At 40.9% G+C, this 14,736-nt stretch overlaps 1 protein-coding gene across 1 annotated transcript; it reads left to right on the top strand.

The window, feature by feature from the left end:
• Window positions 1-331: 331 nt before the first annotated feature.
• On the top strand, window positions 332-14,730 carry slc51a (solute carrier family 51 subunit alpha). The gene is made up of 8 exons (XM_005912118.3): window positions 332-672; window positions 5,106-5,257; window positions 5,339-5,412; window positions 5,718-5,876; window positions 7,543-7,654; window positions 12,418-12,564; window positions 12,697-12,802; window positions 14,577-14,730. The coding sequence occupies exons 1-8, from the start codon at window positions 552-554 to the stop codon at window positions 14,720-14,722; spliced, it is 1,017 nt and encodes a 338-aa protein (XP_005912180.1). The 5' UTR covers window positions 332-551; the 3' UTR covers window positions 14,723-14,730.
• Window positions 14,731-14,736: the final 6 nt, after the last annotated feature.

Genomic DNA, 14,736 nt, shown 5'->3' on the forward strand with positions numbered 1-14,736 from the left:
AGATGTTCCCACTTAGCTCAAATCCTCATCTGTGAAGAGTTGACAGTAACAGTGAAGTGAGTATAGCTAACCCTCTATCAGATTCCACCTTATATATGTGAGTGTGTCATAATGAACAGGAGAGGAGAACGGCTGCTTTTGCGTTCAACGACGCAGGACAAGTTTAAAGTGAGCAGCATTTACAAAAAGGGGTCACAAACTACCACTATCCAAATCAGAATATGTTAACCAGATTGCCACCTGATTCTAACGAGTGGCACAAACAGGAATCACATATCAGCTCAGTGTTATCTAAACGGTGAGCAAATCAATATTGCACCAATTCAAAGGAAGCAAGAGTCTCTTAATGTGGGACTACTTTAAAGTCATCCTTTGTGCGTAAGTTCCCCGTCAGATGCAGACAGCTCACCCTTGTCGGTTATTCAAAGGAGGCGGGGTCCAGTTGCACTGACTGAGTGTTGCAGGGTATCTGAGAAGCAGATATGCCCTTTTAAAAAGTTTGAGGAGACTCTCAGGAGAAGCCACTTCGGACTTTTACGCATCGAGCGTCCATGGATGGAAAGGGGACCGAGAAGGCACCGACAGGAGCCAACATGAGCAATAGATCCTTCCCTATCTCTGACCCGATATGTCAAACGGAGGACGCTCCTTTCGCCATGGATGTCATCCGCAGTGAGTAAAGCGGGTTCCGCACGGCAGATTTGCCCGTTTTCACGGTTCCCCCCCAAGAGCTCCCTACGAGCAGCAAGAGTAGATCCACGGGAATTTTAATTGGTGGGAGGGTTTTTGTGCACCACTGGGTCGCAGTGCCCTGGCAACGGTGGCGGAGCAGAGAAACTAAACTGCTGGTTGTACTTCATTAGGACTTAATGGGATTCCTGGAAGTCTTTGAACCACACTGGGGAACGAAAGACTGAAGTTGTGCTATGTTGCTGCGCCTTTGCAGCACGATGGTCACTACTTTGAAGTGAGGATTTTTCAGACATATGAAATAAAACAAAATAAATATATAATATAATATAATATAATATAATATAATATAATATAATATAATATATAGATTTAGCGAGAATTACATATTAATACTGTGTTGGAATACACAGACGATAACATATTCGTGTTTTATGGTATCTTGCTCGTGCCCCCCTCCCAGCAAACTATTTAAGCTCAGTTTGACGCTGTCTCAGAGCCAGGCGTGTGCCAACATCTGCTCGGTTTTTTCCCTACCACTGAAGTGTACAGCAAGTGATCTTTTAGTACAGTTACAGATTCCCCCTCATTCGCTTTACATTACTGTAACCCATCTGCGAACAATTAGACAAACCGCACAGCAAAGGTAAACTGTATTCCCCTTAAAACTTTCTACAGATGTGGAGTTAATATTGTTATTGTAATAACAATATCCCAATAATAAGAGCGTGAAAGTGTGAGCCATGTTTGCACTTTCAGTTTTATTCTGTGGATGGCTTCCATTTGGCCCGAGGGCGTTTTTTTTCTTTTCTTTTCTTTTTCTTGATTTTTTTTTTAAAAAATTCTTTTTTGAAAAACGTGTTTATTATTTTAATGTGTTTAATGTCTGTTTTCGATCATGCGCACTGCTACACATGATCAGCAACGAGACACACTAAAATAAACAATATTTTGCCCAAATTTCTGACTTTAACTAAATATTTACGTGTAAATCTTCTTTGTGGTTTGCTTACATAAGAACAGTGTTAACTATTACATTTAATGGGATCTAGTTACATTTAAATTTACCTGATATATATTCAGTTTATACTAAGCGCATTTTCCTTAATTATTTTTATGAATTAACCTTCGATTCTACGCTAAATTATTGCTGCATCCTTTTTGTTGAAACTTCAAATTTTTATTTTTTGTAGCGCTGAGATAAATGTCCTTCAGACTGCATGTCTCAGTCAGCAAATGTGCTACAAAGATGTGTAATATTACGTTAGAAAATGAAACCAGATGATTGGCCAGTGGGTAATGTTGTTGTTGTTGTTGTTGTTGTTGTTGTTGTTGTTGTTGTTGTTTTTTAAATTAATTCTCAAAAATCAGCCCCAAAAATCAAGGATTGATTATCCACTGCAGGAGAGCGTAAAACCGTGTGGCCTCGTCACCACTTTGCTGAATTACCCAGACGGTGCCACATGCATGTCTGGCTCATCGTATGGTAGCTTGAGTGGTCAAAGAGAACACTTAAAATACCGCTAGAATTTGTGATTTATGCTCCAGATTTCAGTCACTGTCTGCCTCATCGCAAACAAATAAACGAACGAATGTCTCTTGTCTATCCTGTGCGCTCAAAACCATGAACAGAGAAGAAATGACACATATTACGAGAATCGTCTTAATTATATCAGCATGCCGGAACTTTTACTCAGCCCTTCCTCCCATTCTTGTTCAGACACAAACCGGATTGCAGATTTCTTATCACACACTGTTCTTTCTGTGAAAAATCAGTTTGAACAATTCAGCCGTAATTACACCTTCTAGCTGCTGGTTTCCAGCTGCTGTGGATGTTTCTGCAACTTACACTTTGCCCCGCATTGCTACTTTCCACTGTGCATAATCCTGCCCACATGCATGGCACCTTGTTTCAGAATCATTAACCAACTTACAAGAAGCTTACCTACTGCTGTTTCATTTTACGTCTGTGATGGCACTTATGTTTATTGACTACAAAGTAAGTTCTGCTAGCACAAAGATGAATATCAACAGCCTAACAGTGGGCAAAGCCACAGGAGCTTGGTTTGGTCTGGCAGTATTTGCCTTTAGTTTATTTGAATGGTTGTTGAATCATTTAAACAGAAGCCCACAAATATATTAACCTAGTAATACACTCCCCCATTAAACCCCCCATTGCCAGGATTTAACTAAGCAAACAGATAAGAGCCTTTCACTGGACAGTTACTGCAGCAATGATTCACCTCACAACAGCTGAATTCAGCACTGAGTTCTCATTTCTTCAACATCTGTGTCAGTAGGCATATCCTGTGGTCGCGGTATAAGATGTTTATCATTTTCAGAAGAGTCAAAATGTTGGCCTGTGTCAAGCAAAGAAAACGCCCAAGATTGCTGAAACTACTAAAACTGGGTTAACTCTCTGACACTATTAAAACTAGGAAAGATAGCAGGTGATCAAACATCTAGAAATCAACTGTAGAGCTCACATTTGAGCTCACGTTTATGAAAATGAGAGCATTTCAATATACAATATGAAGAAAACTCCACAAACTGGGATTAAACAGCTGTGAGCCTTAAGAAAAGTACTTATCAGTGAGGCTTGAAAAAAAAAAGCCTTACTGAGCATAAAGGTTGGCATCTGGAGTGATGTGAAAAGATCATGTAGTCTGATAAAGATTAAAGTGATGGGAGCATCAGTGTCAGAGGAGAGCTGATGAAGCAATACTCAGCTGTCATGCCTGGATTCTATCGAACAAGCCTGTGCAGTGCAGTGGGTGATGCTGTGATCTGGGGCTGCGTCAGCTGGTCGGGTCTTGGTTCATCGGTGTAATAAGGCCAAAAAACTGAGCTCAGTTGATAATATGAATTCAAATTCAAATTCAAATTCAAATTTTATTTGTCACGTACACAGTCATACACAGTACGATATGTAGTGAAATGCTTGGACAACTGCTCGTGACCTAAAGAAAACAAAAAAGGAAAAGGCTATGAATAAGATAGGAAATAAATATGAAAAATTAAAAAGGGTAAATTTAACTAGGAAGGAATAAAATATAAATTAAGGTTAAAAATGAAATAACTGTACAACACAAATTAGAATGAAGGGTAAATTTAACTGGGAAGAATAAGATAAAATATATAAATTAAAGTTGAAAATAAAATAACTGTACAACAAATACAAATACACAATATAGAACTATATAAGAATGTATGAAGAAATTAAATATAAATAAATATATACACAATAACAGCAGCTGTACAAGTATTAACCGGAAATGAAGAATATAGTGACCAGTGTTGTGCAAAAACAAAGTCCAGAAAGTCCAGTGTGTGTGTAAGAACCATATGTGTGGGTCAGTACTGTGTGGTGGTGTGATTGAGAGACCGTATCGCCTGCGGGAAGAAGCTCCTCCTCAGTCTCTCTGTGTTGGTCTTCAGGGAGCGGAATCGCTTTCCTGACCTCAACAGAGAGAACAGTCTGTTGTTGGGATGGCTGAGGTCCTTCACGATCTTCCTGGCCTTGGTCCAGCACCGCCTGCTGTAGATTGAGTGCAGGTCAGGGAGCTCGGAGCGGATGGTGCGCTCAGCTGACCGCACAACCCTCTGTAGAGCTCGTCTGTCCTGCATGGTGCTGTTCCCGAACCAGGTTAAGATGTTTCCCGCCAGGATGCTCTCTATGGTGCACGAGTAAAAGTTCCTGAGCACCTTGGAGGGCAGTTGGAAGTCTCTCAAGCGTCTGAGGTGGTAGAGACGCTGTCGGGCCTTTTTCACCACGGTGTTGATGTGACAGGACCATGACAGGTCCTGCGTGATGTGAACTCATGTGAATATACTGAATCAAACAGGCACAGGCATATTTAGATTCAGACAAAGCCAGAGTTCACTGGGCTCAAATTGTGCAAGAGTGATTCAGGGAACATGAAATATCACGTTTCTCTTCGGCCCACTGAGAACCTTTGGGACATCCTGGAGGAGACTTTGGGCAGCAGTCACACTTGACTGATCTCTTTGACATCAGAGGGCTCTTGTGGTTTACAGGATCAAACCTAATTGGACTTTTTCCTCTAAACAGCATGCGAGCACTTAGCTTCTCATGTTGCCATATCAGGGTAACACTTTGACATAACATTTTCAGCTGCAGGTAGTATTTTGAGCAAATGGTAAAAAATATATCAGCAACAATACCCATGAGGAGAATCAAGTTTACATTTTATTCGCCACATGCAGTGACAGGTTGCCCTGCAGTGGAACGAACCCGTCCCCCGACCTTACGCACACAACACAGACATCACACGGGGATATAAGTGAGTGCTTATCAGTGTGTGCGTGTCCATAGTTCAGCTGACGAAGATCACATCGACCATCTCAGATTTAATGAAAGCAAATTTATTTTCCTTTTCCTTTGTTAATTTCAGGGTTTGGTGTCTTTGACTACATCCTGTATGGCATCTTGACCTTCATGGCAACAGTTTCTTTGCTGGTCTTCTTAGAGGAATGTATCTACATCTATAGGAAAGTACCTGCCAATAAGAAGAGTCTCATCATCTGGGTGAATGGAGCAGCACCGGTGAGAACAGTTTGCAGAAAAGAAACAGATGACACAAACGTATACCTGGATCTTTAATTGACGCTCGTCTCATTTTTTCAGGCGATTGGCACCATGTCATGTCTGGGGATGTGGTTCCCCAGAGCTACCCTGTTTACTGATATGTTCTCTGGCTGGTGGGTTTTTGTTTTTTTTCCCCACTCGTCCCTTCTCTTTTACTCACCCTCCGTTTCCCACTGTGCTGTGTGTCTCTCTGACCAGCAGAGTCCTGCTGTGAAAGATAATAGTGAAACTTTAACCTCAGAACCTACAGAAAAACTGAAAACAGGAGTGCTGTTAAGTACTGTGTGACGTGTCATTTACTTTTCTACTACTCTTCCTGAGCCCTCCTCCAAAAACCTCTTTCTCTTATTCTTCCTACGTTCCTAGATTTCATTCCCATGTTCCTTGTTTCCATTTACCTGCCTCTCTTTCACCGTAGTTACTTTGCCATTGTGGTGTTCAAGTTCCTGATTCTGATGGTGGAAGAGTTGGGTGGCGATGAGGCGTTTCTGAAGCGTGCAGGAAAATATAAACTGAAGATCAGCACGGGGCCTTGTTGCTGTTGCTGCTGTTGCCTGCCAGAGGTGGCCATCACACGGTAAATCCACAAGTGACACCGTCACTTTTCTGCTTTAGTTTACTGTCGTGTAAGCTGAAAGCAAATCTACTTGTTTTTTAAAACGCAAGTGACTAACTTCTGGAGAGCACTCAGCAGATGCATATCTTCAGAATAGTCACTAAAGCTGCTGATGATGATGATGATGGACGTCTTCCGATCTTGGTTTTTTGTTATTCTTGGCAAAAGAGCCTTTTTCTTTGGTAGATTTTTTTCCTCCTTGGTAGGAAGGGGCAGAAGGGGCTTTAAGGCTATAAACGCCAGATTAAATAAACTAGATTAAACCTCATGGCTAAATTTGGCTTTTAAAGGAACATGTCAACATCCGCAAAAGTTCTCTGAAAGCAGTCAGAGAGATCTGAAAGCAATTTTGCCAGTGCAATCAAGCATGAGCTCTCGTGTTTGCTTGTAGTCCAGGCTTATTTTATTGAAGTTTTACGCATAAGGAAGAATAGCCTTGAAGTGGCGCGTAGTTTCTATTTATTTACTGTCCACATTTAATAGTTCCAGCGAAGGGTGGTCAGTTTCCAAATATGTTTCCACCGATGCTTTGATATTGGGCAATTGCTCGAGAACAGGCAGATGGCAACAACCTGGAATGCTAATGAAGCACAGACCATGGCGGGTGGCTTTGAAGTAGTTTGCACCCCCGTTCAAACATTACACAAACACAGAGCCTCTTTGCATAGAGCATTGAATTCACACTAGAGCTTCAGTCTGGTTCTCAGAATCCAGGTTGCACTACTGGTCATTCAACTTGTTCGGGGTGGGGCAGCATTTACAGAACAGACATATCACCCCCCTGTTTTGCAGAAAAAAGCCAAGTGGCACCATGTGTTGCAATGGACTTTCTGATTTGGCCATTTTAATCAGATACAGGAGTCGCACACTGGTTTGTCTGTCTGTCTGCAGAATGCATTATCTGAACAGAGCTGACCTGGCGTCCCAGTTCAGTTTCATCCCTTAGAGAAGTGCCGATCTATGAACGCATTACTATTGAAGCCTAAAGATGATGACCAGACAGAACAGCCGCTGCAATTAAAGTTCACAGTTAATGGCGATAGAAATGTTCGCTCCCAGTTCTGCTAATATGAACTTGATTGTAGTTTCAGTGTATAGAAAGGATAGATTCCAGGCCAAAGATCAAAAAGATCAAGGGGTCTAAACAAATAAGAAAATGGGTGAACATGCCACATATTTGGCCACACAAGCATTATCTTCTTCCCACGTAGTTTCTTGGAATGAGGCCACACTGTTGCCAGGCAGTGACAGGCAAATGTGCAAAGTTAACAAAAAATCCTTTTAAAGCCTTCATTCTGCATTGCAAGATGATGACAATCAAGCCAGGGCATGCTCAGCTACTTATACTGTGCCCCGTTTTTATGTTTTAAAAAAACCCCACTAATGCACCTCAGAAGCACAATGTTGTTTTGGTTGCGTAACCGCAGTCAAATCTTGACATGCCAGCAGCACACAGAGATGTGTCCAGACCAACTCTTTATTGCTCCAGACATCCTGAAGTAATGTTCGAGGGCAGGTGTAGTGGAACTGCACAATGAACTTTTTGTGTTTTTTACTGTAAATCAGAGGTTAGATTATTCCGGGTCATCAGCAGATAATGAAATGGTTTCCTCTGTTTCGTCTCCAGACGCTCTCTCTTCCTGCTCAAACTTGGCTCCATCCAGTTTGCCGTCCTGAAGACTGCCTTCACCATCTTTTCCATTGTTCTCTACACCAACGACAACTACCATGTGAAGGATGTGAGTTGAAAGCACAGAAATGTAAACAACTATCTCTCCAAATACAAAGCCAATTCTGAAACAGTTGGGGTGCTGTGTAAAGATTTTAAAATCTCACAAACAAATTTAATATTCACAATAGAATATTTTAAAAAGACATCAAATTTCTTAACCGTACCATTTTAGAAAAAAAAAATCATCTCATTTTGAATGTGGTACAAAAGGCTGGAAAATTCAAGTGTTTTGTTTTGTTTTTTTCGGGGAAATATAGACGCCACATTCTCTGGACTAAAGAGGAGAGGAACCATCCAGCTTGTTATCAGTGTTCAGTTCAAATTCCTTCATCCCTCATCCCTGGGTTACATTAATGCCTGTAGAATTGGCAACTTGCACATCTGGTAAGGCGCCAGCAGTGCTGAAAAACATATAAAGGTTTTAAAGACACATATACTCTCATCCAGATGTATTTTTCAGGGAAGGCTTTGAATATTTCAGCAAGATACTGCATACTGCAGCTATTACAACAGATGGCTTTATAATAAAAAAGTCCAGGTGTTGAACTGGCCTGTCTGCAGGCCCAAAACTTTCACTAACGGAAAACATCTGGCACATCATGAAATAGAAAATACATGAAAGAAGGACTGTTGGGCAACTAGAATCCTATATGGTGTAGAGCAGGGCTGCGTTAACGGTTCATTAAAATTTGGCTTCTGAAACAGAAATAGAAGCAATCAAATTATTACCCCATCAAGGACACCATTAAAAAAATTATGCATCAGATTTCCCACAAATTTTAAAGCAACAACTTAATATGGTACTCAGTTGTCTGAATGGCCCCCACGAGTTTGTCTACATGCCTGAACATCTAGTTTAGATTTTTGGATTTTTGTTTTAATTGGGGCATGCTCCTAATGAGATGAAAGATGGTGCTCTGGAGAATCTACTTCCTAAATCTGGACCAGAGTATCACTGAGCTCCTGCACAGCTTCAGCTGGGACCTGGAGGCGTCGTTTAGACCGAAACATAATGTACTATTGCTACATAAGGCCAGGCATTGTCGTACACCAGGAGGAATCCAGGACCCACTGCACCAGAAGTGTGACAGTGGGTCCAAGGATTTCACTCCGATAATGGACGTTAGGGGGCCGTTGTCTAACCTGTAGAGATCTGTGCGTCCCTCCATGGATTTGCTTTTGCAGACCATTGCTGACCCACTGCCAAACCGATCATGCTGAACGATGTTGCAGGCACCATAACGTTCTCCATAACTTCTCCGAACTCTTTCACATCTGTCACATGTGCTCAGAGTAACCCTGCTCTCATCTGTGAAAAGCACAGGGCAACAGAGATGGACCTGCCAATTCTCTTATTCTATTGCAAACTCAATCAGGCTCAATGGCGCTGGGCAGTGAGCACAGGGCTCAAAGGACATCCCGTCCACGGGCCACCCTCATGAAGTCTGCTACTGATTTTTTGGTCATAGACAATTACGACAATGGCCTGACGGAGGTCATCTTGTAGGTCTCTGGCAGTGCTCATCTTGCTCCTCTTTGCAGAAAGGAGCACATACCAGTCCTGCTGATGGGTTAAGGACTTTCTTTGACCCTGCAAAATTACTTTAGGAGAGATGTACATGTAAATTCCAGGAGCACGCTGTTGAAACATAGCAAACCTTCTGCTACATGCTGATGTGCTCTCCTGGAGGACTTGGACTACCTGTGCAACCTATGTAGTGTCCAGGTATACCCTCATACTGACCCTAGCCAAATGCAAAATCTAGTGAAAAATCTTTCAGTGGTCGCCATCTGTAAAAGCAGTCCTGTCTTGGTGGTTGTCTCATTGTTTCATCTCTTGTGCACCTGCTGTTACTGTCATTTCATGAACACCAAAGCAGCTAAAACTGCTACATAAACGACCAGATCGGTGTCCCAGTATTTTAACTGACTTAATTCTATCCTCTGATTAAAAATAGTTCATTTAATTCTTTTAAGCCGTGTGTAAACTCAAGTTACTCATGTCCATTTATTTAAAAATCAATACATGTTATCCATTACCCACTTCTAAATAATGTTTGTGTAATCAAAGTACACCTTTGTCATGCTGCTGAGTACGCAGCCTTTGAGGGGGGCGTGCGCTCTCAGAGAGCTTCTTGTTTGCTTCTTTAGTTTTTTCATTGAAAATGATTTAAAAAATACTCTGTTGCTCTGGACGTTTTATACACAGCTGGAACCGCAGTTGTAATTTGTAATCCAGACCTGTTGTAGAGACAGAGGGTTAATAGTCCCTTTTTTCAGTTTAGAAATATTTTGTACATGAAAGAGGTTTGCAGAGTCACAAAAGCTGAAGTTGGCTCAAAGCTAAATCACAGAAAACAAAATCGCTGATCTGCCTACATGCCTCATTTTATAGTACAGTAGTTTTTATAGTCTATGTTACTTATCTTTTTCACTGAGTCGTATGGTTGCTCCCTTAAATCAAGCTGTTACAGTTAAATCTAGATTCAGCCACCTGTCTGACAGTGAATTATTTTCTACCTAGAGTTACTTTTGCTAACTCCACTCTGAGTAAATCACATGTTGTTAGGCACAAGAGTCTTCACACACTCACACACTTGCTACTACTTTGTTGGACCCCTTTTTCTTACAGAATTGCATTAATTCACAGCCCTCAACAAGCTCCTGGAAACATTCCTGTGAGATTTTGGCCCATATCCACATGATTCTATCACAGTTAGCATCTGCAGATTTGTTGGCTGCACGTCCATGATATCAATCTACCGTTCCACTGCGTCTCAAAGATGCTCTGTTGCATTAAGATCTGGTGATTGTGGAGGGTGTTTGAGGACAGCAAACTCATTGTTGTGTCCAAAAAAGCAGTTTCAGATGATTTGAGCTTTGTGGCATGGTGTGTTATCTTGCTGAAAGCAGCCGTTACAGGATGGGTACACTGGTCATAAAGGGATGGACACAGTTAGCAACAATACTCAGATAGGCTGTGGTGTTTAAACAATACTCAATTTAGTAGAATTTAGTACAAAGAGGCCCAAAGACAGCCATGAAAACATCTCCCACACCATTACACCAGCAGCCTGAACTGGGTGAATCCAGTCTTTCATACCAAATTCTGACCCTGCTGTCCAAATCTCAGAGCAGAATTGAGACTTATCAGACCAAAGAGCATATTTCCAATCTTCTATTGTCCAATTTTGGTGAGCCTGTGTGAATTACAAAAGTATCACTTTTGAATTACTGATGCCTTTCTTTCCATTCAAAGCAATTCACTACCAAACCTAGGCATCAACCAGGCATTTTAACCCAGGGAACAGACAAGATACTATTCTTTATAAACCCTAGTGTGAGAAAATCCCAGAAGATCAGCAGTTTCAGATCAGGGCGTCTGGCACCAACAACCATGCCACATTCAAAGTTATGCAAATCGTCTTTTTTCCTCACTCTGTTGCTCGAACTTCAGTAGGTCATCTTGACCATGTCTACATGCCTAGGTGCAATAGCAGTTGAGTTGCTGCAATGTAATTGGCCAATTAAACATTTGTGTTTAGGAACATCCCCATAATTATTATTAGTCCTTATACAATATAATATGTATATTATAGCTCATTATGACTGTAGCTCAGGTGGCAGAGCAGGTCAGCCACTAATCAGAAGATTGGTGGTTCGATCCCAGGCTGCCTCCTCGCTGCATGCAAGATACATGGGCAAGATACTAACCCCATGTTTGCCTACTGGTGGTGGTGGTCAGAGGGCCCGGTGGTCTCGCCTCTGTCAGTGCGCCCCCAGGGCAGCTGTGGCTACAACGTAGCTTGCCATTGCCTGTGTGTGAATGTGTGTGTGAATGGGTGAATGACTGAATGTAGTGTAGAGTGCTATACAAATGCAGGCCATTTACCATAATATCCTGTACAGACATGTGAAAAAATACAATAACAGATGAAGTAAGAGCGACAATAAAAACAATCACACTAACTAAAAGAATTATTCTCTCGTTCCGTTAAGATGGATTTAAACTCTCCCAACGTAACCAGTTGAACTGGTATTCCTAACAAAGTGCCCAGTGACAGTAAAATGTAATTGAAACTATCCTGAAATCCTGATAAAGCCGTTTTCATTTCTGTATTTTTGTTGTTAGTTTCTATTAAACCCTGATTCTTTTGTCCCCATGATAGAACAGAGAAAACCGATTCATAGTGTGTTAAAACATTTATATTTCTTTTTATTCAATCATCTTCCGGAAGAGAGAGACCCCTGCACAGCCCAAACGCCAGTTGCAGGATCTCTCACATTAGAATCATAAACTGTGTCTCATATAGGTATTATTATGGTACTTTATACTTCACAGTTTCAATACAACCATTGCTTATATGGCAAAGTTCCTCTTTTCTGTCTGGTTTCCTGTATTTATTAATATACTGTACAGCTCTACACTTCCTGTTTTCAGTCTGGTTGAGCACTTAGTTTATGAGTCAAAAGTGGCCTTGCTCTACAAACTTTCATTATTAAAGTACATAAAACAATATAATAAGAAAATAAGGATACTAAGGATATATTAATTACATGACATTTCTCATGTCAGCTGACAAAGCTCTGCTTATAGTACTGTTAAACCAATATTATAACTCCAATTTTGTATGAAAAAGATAAATCACCATATTCATATGTTAAAGACAATGACCGAGCTCTGTTTTGACCATTTTTATATAAAATGTGTGTGTGTGTGTGTGTGTGTGTGTGTGTGTGTGTGTGTGTGTGTGTGTGTTGTTGTTGCAGGTAAGTGCTACAGGAGATGCAATATGGATCAACTGTTTTGTAGGCGTCTTGACAATCACAGGTTTGTGGCCTGTTGGCATCACGTTTATACACCTGAAGAACACCCTGCGAACAATAAAGATCGTCCCGAAATACGCCATGTATCAGGTAAGACGCTGATCAAGCACATGTGCACACTTTTTGGATAAAGACTAATAACAGATTTGAAAGACTGTTTTACCAGGATAACACAAGCTGCAACTACAATTAGTCCTTATATGTTTTCATTTGTGTCGTTAGCTGCTCCTGATTCTTACCCAGCTGCAGACAGCTATTATCAACATCTTGGGCATGAATGGCATCATCGCCTGCTCTCCACCTTTCCCCTCATCTATCAGAGGATACAGTGAGTTTACATCCATCTATCCAGTCAGACCAATCATCCACATATTTACAGTTCCATATATATTTGGACACTGACACAAGTTTTATTTTTGTATGTGTTTACTGAAACACATTTCGATCATAGTTAAATAATATACTTGGACATAATGTGTAAACTCCTTTCATTTGAGGGTATCCACATTCAAACTGGAGGTAGGGTTTAGGTATTCCAGCTCCTTAGCATATGCCACCTTCTTTTTAAAGCGACCAAATGTAATTGGACTATTAATTCAAAGGCTATTTATTGGGGCAGGTGTGGGCAATTCTTGAATATGTCATTATCAGTTAAGCAGATAAAATAAATTGAGTTGATTTAAGGTGTGGTTCTTGCATTTGAAAGATTTTGCTGTGAACAGACAAAATGTGGTCAAAGGAGCTCTCCATGCAGGTGAAATAAGCCATCCTTAAGCTGCAAAAACAGAAGAAGAAAAAAACATCTGAGAAATTGCTGCAATATTTGGAGTTGCAAAATGTACAGTTTGGTGCATCCTGAGAAAGAAAGAACGCACTGGTGAACTCAACAATGCAAAATGGACCTGGACGTCCAAAGAAGACAACAGTGGTGGATGATCAGAGTCATTTCCATGGTGAAGAGAAATCTCTTCACAACAGCCAACCAAGTGAACAACACTCTCCAGGATGTAGGCGCATCAATATCCAAGTGTACTATAAAGAGAAGACTGCATGAAAGCAAATACAGAGGGTTCACTGCGAGCTGCAAGCCACTCATAAGCCTCATTAATAGAAAGACTAGATTTGGGTTTTGCTAATAAAATAAAATAAAATAAGAAAAACATCTTAAAAAGCCAGCACAGTTCTGGAAAAACATTCTTTAGACAGATGAAACCACGATCAACCTCTACCAGAATGATGGCAAGAAAAAAGCAAAGAGAAGCGTAAAACGCCTCATGTCTCTGAATCCAAAGCAAACAATATCTATAATACACGGCGGAGGCAAGTGTGATGGCTTGGTCGTGCATGGCTGCCAGTGGCACTGAGACACTAGTGTTTATTGATGACGTGACACAGGACAGAAGCAGCATAAGTTCTGAAGTGTTCAGAGGCATACTGTCTGCTCAAATCCAGCTCAATGCAGTAAAATTGATTGGGCGGCATTTCAAAATACAGATGGAGAATAACCCAAAACTCGCCAAAGGAACTCAGGAGTTTTATTAAAGCAAATAAGTAGAGTATTCTTGAATGGCCTAGTCAGTCAGCTGATCTTAACTTGGTTGAGCATCCATTTCACTTGTCGAAGACTAAACTTTGGACAGAAAGGCTCACAAACACACAGCAACTGAAAGCCACTGCAGTAAAGGCCTAGTAGAGCATAAAAAGGAGGAAACCCAGCATCTGGTGATGTCCATGAGCTCAAGACTTCAGGCTGTCATTGTCAGCAAAACCATTAAAAATAAACATTTTATTTTCACTTATTTAATTTGTACAATTACTTTAGAGCCCCTGGTATGAAGGTATTGTGTTAAAAAATACTCTAGTTCCTCACATTTTTAGGCAATCTTTTTGTTCCCCCACTGAATTAAAGCTGAAATTCTGCACCTCAACTGCATCTGAGTTGTTTCATCTAAAGTCACTGTGGGTAATTTACAGAACCAAAATAAGAAAAAAAAGCAGTCCCAATCCAACTGTATCATATTTAGCATGCATCAGTATCCTTATTTTTTACCAGTAACCCTGTGACAGCTGAGCTTCTTTGTGTCCTTATTCTGCCTTCACAGTGATGAGCCAGCAGTTGCTGATCATGGAGATGTTCATCATGACGATGGTGACACGGCTGCTCTATAGACGACAGTACGATCCTTTACCTGAAGAGCAGGATGCCAATGAAAACACCAGGATGACTGACTTAACACAGTCTCCATGAGAACTAAATTGTGT

Source organism: Haplochromis burtoni, unplaced genomic scaffold (assembly GCF_018398535.1).
Source record: "Haplochromis burtoni strain Fernald_Lab_line unplaced genomic scaffold, NCSU_Asbu1 Contig_1, whole genome shotgun sequence".
Lineage (NCBI taxonomy): Eukaryota > Metazoa > Chordata > Actinopteri > Cichliformes > Cichlidae > Haplochromis > Haplochromis burtoni.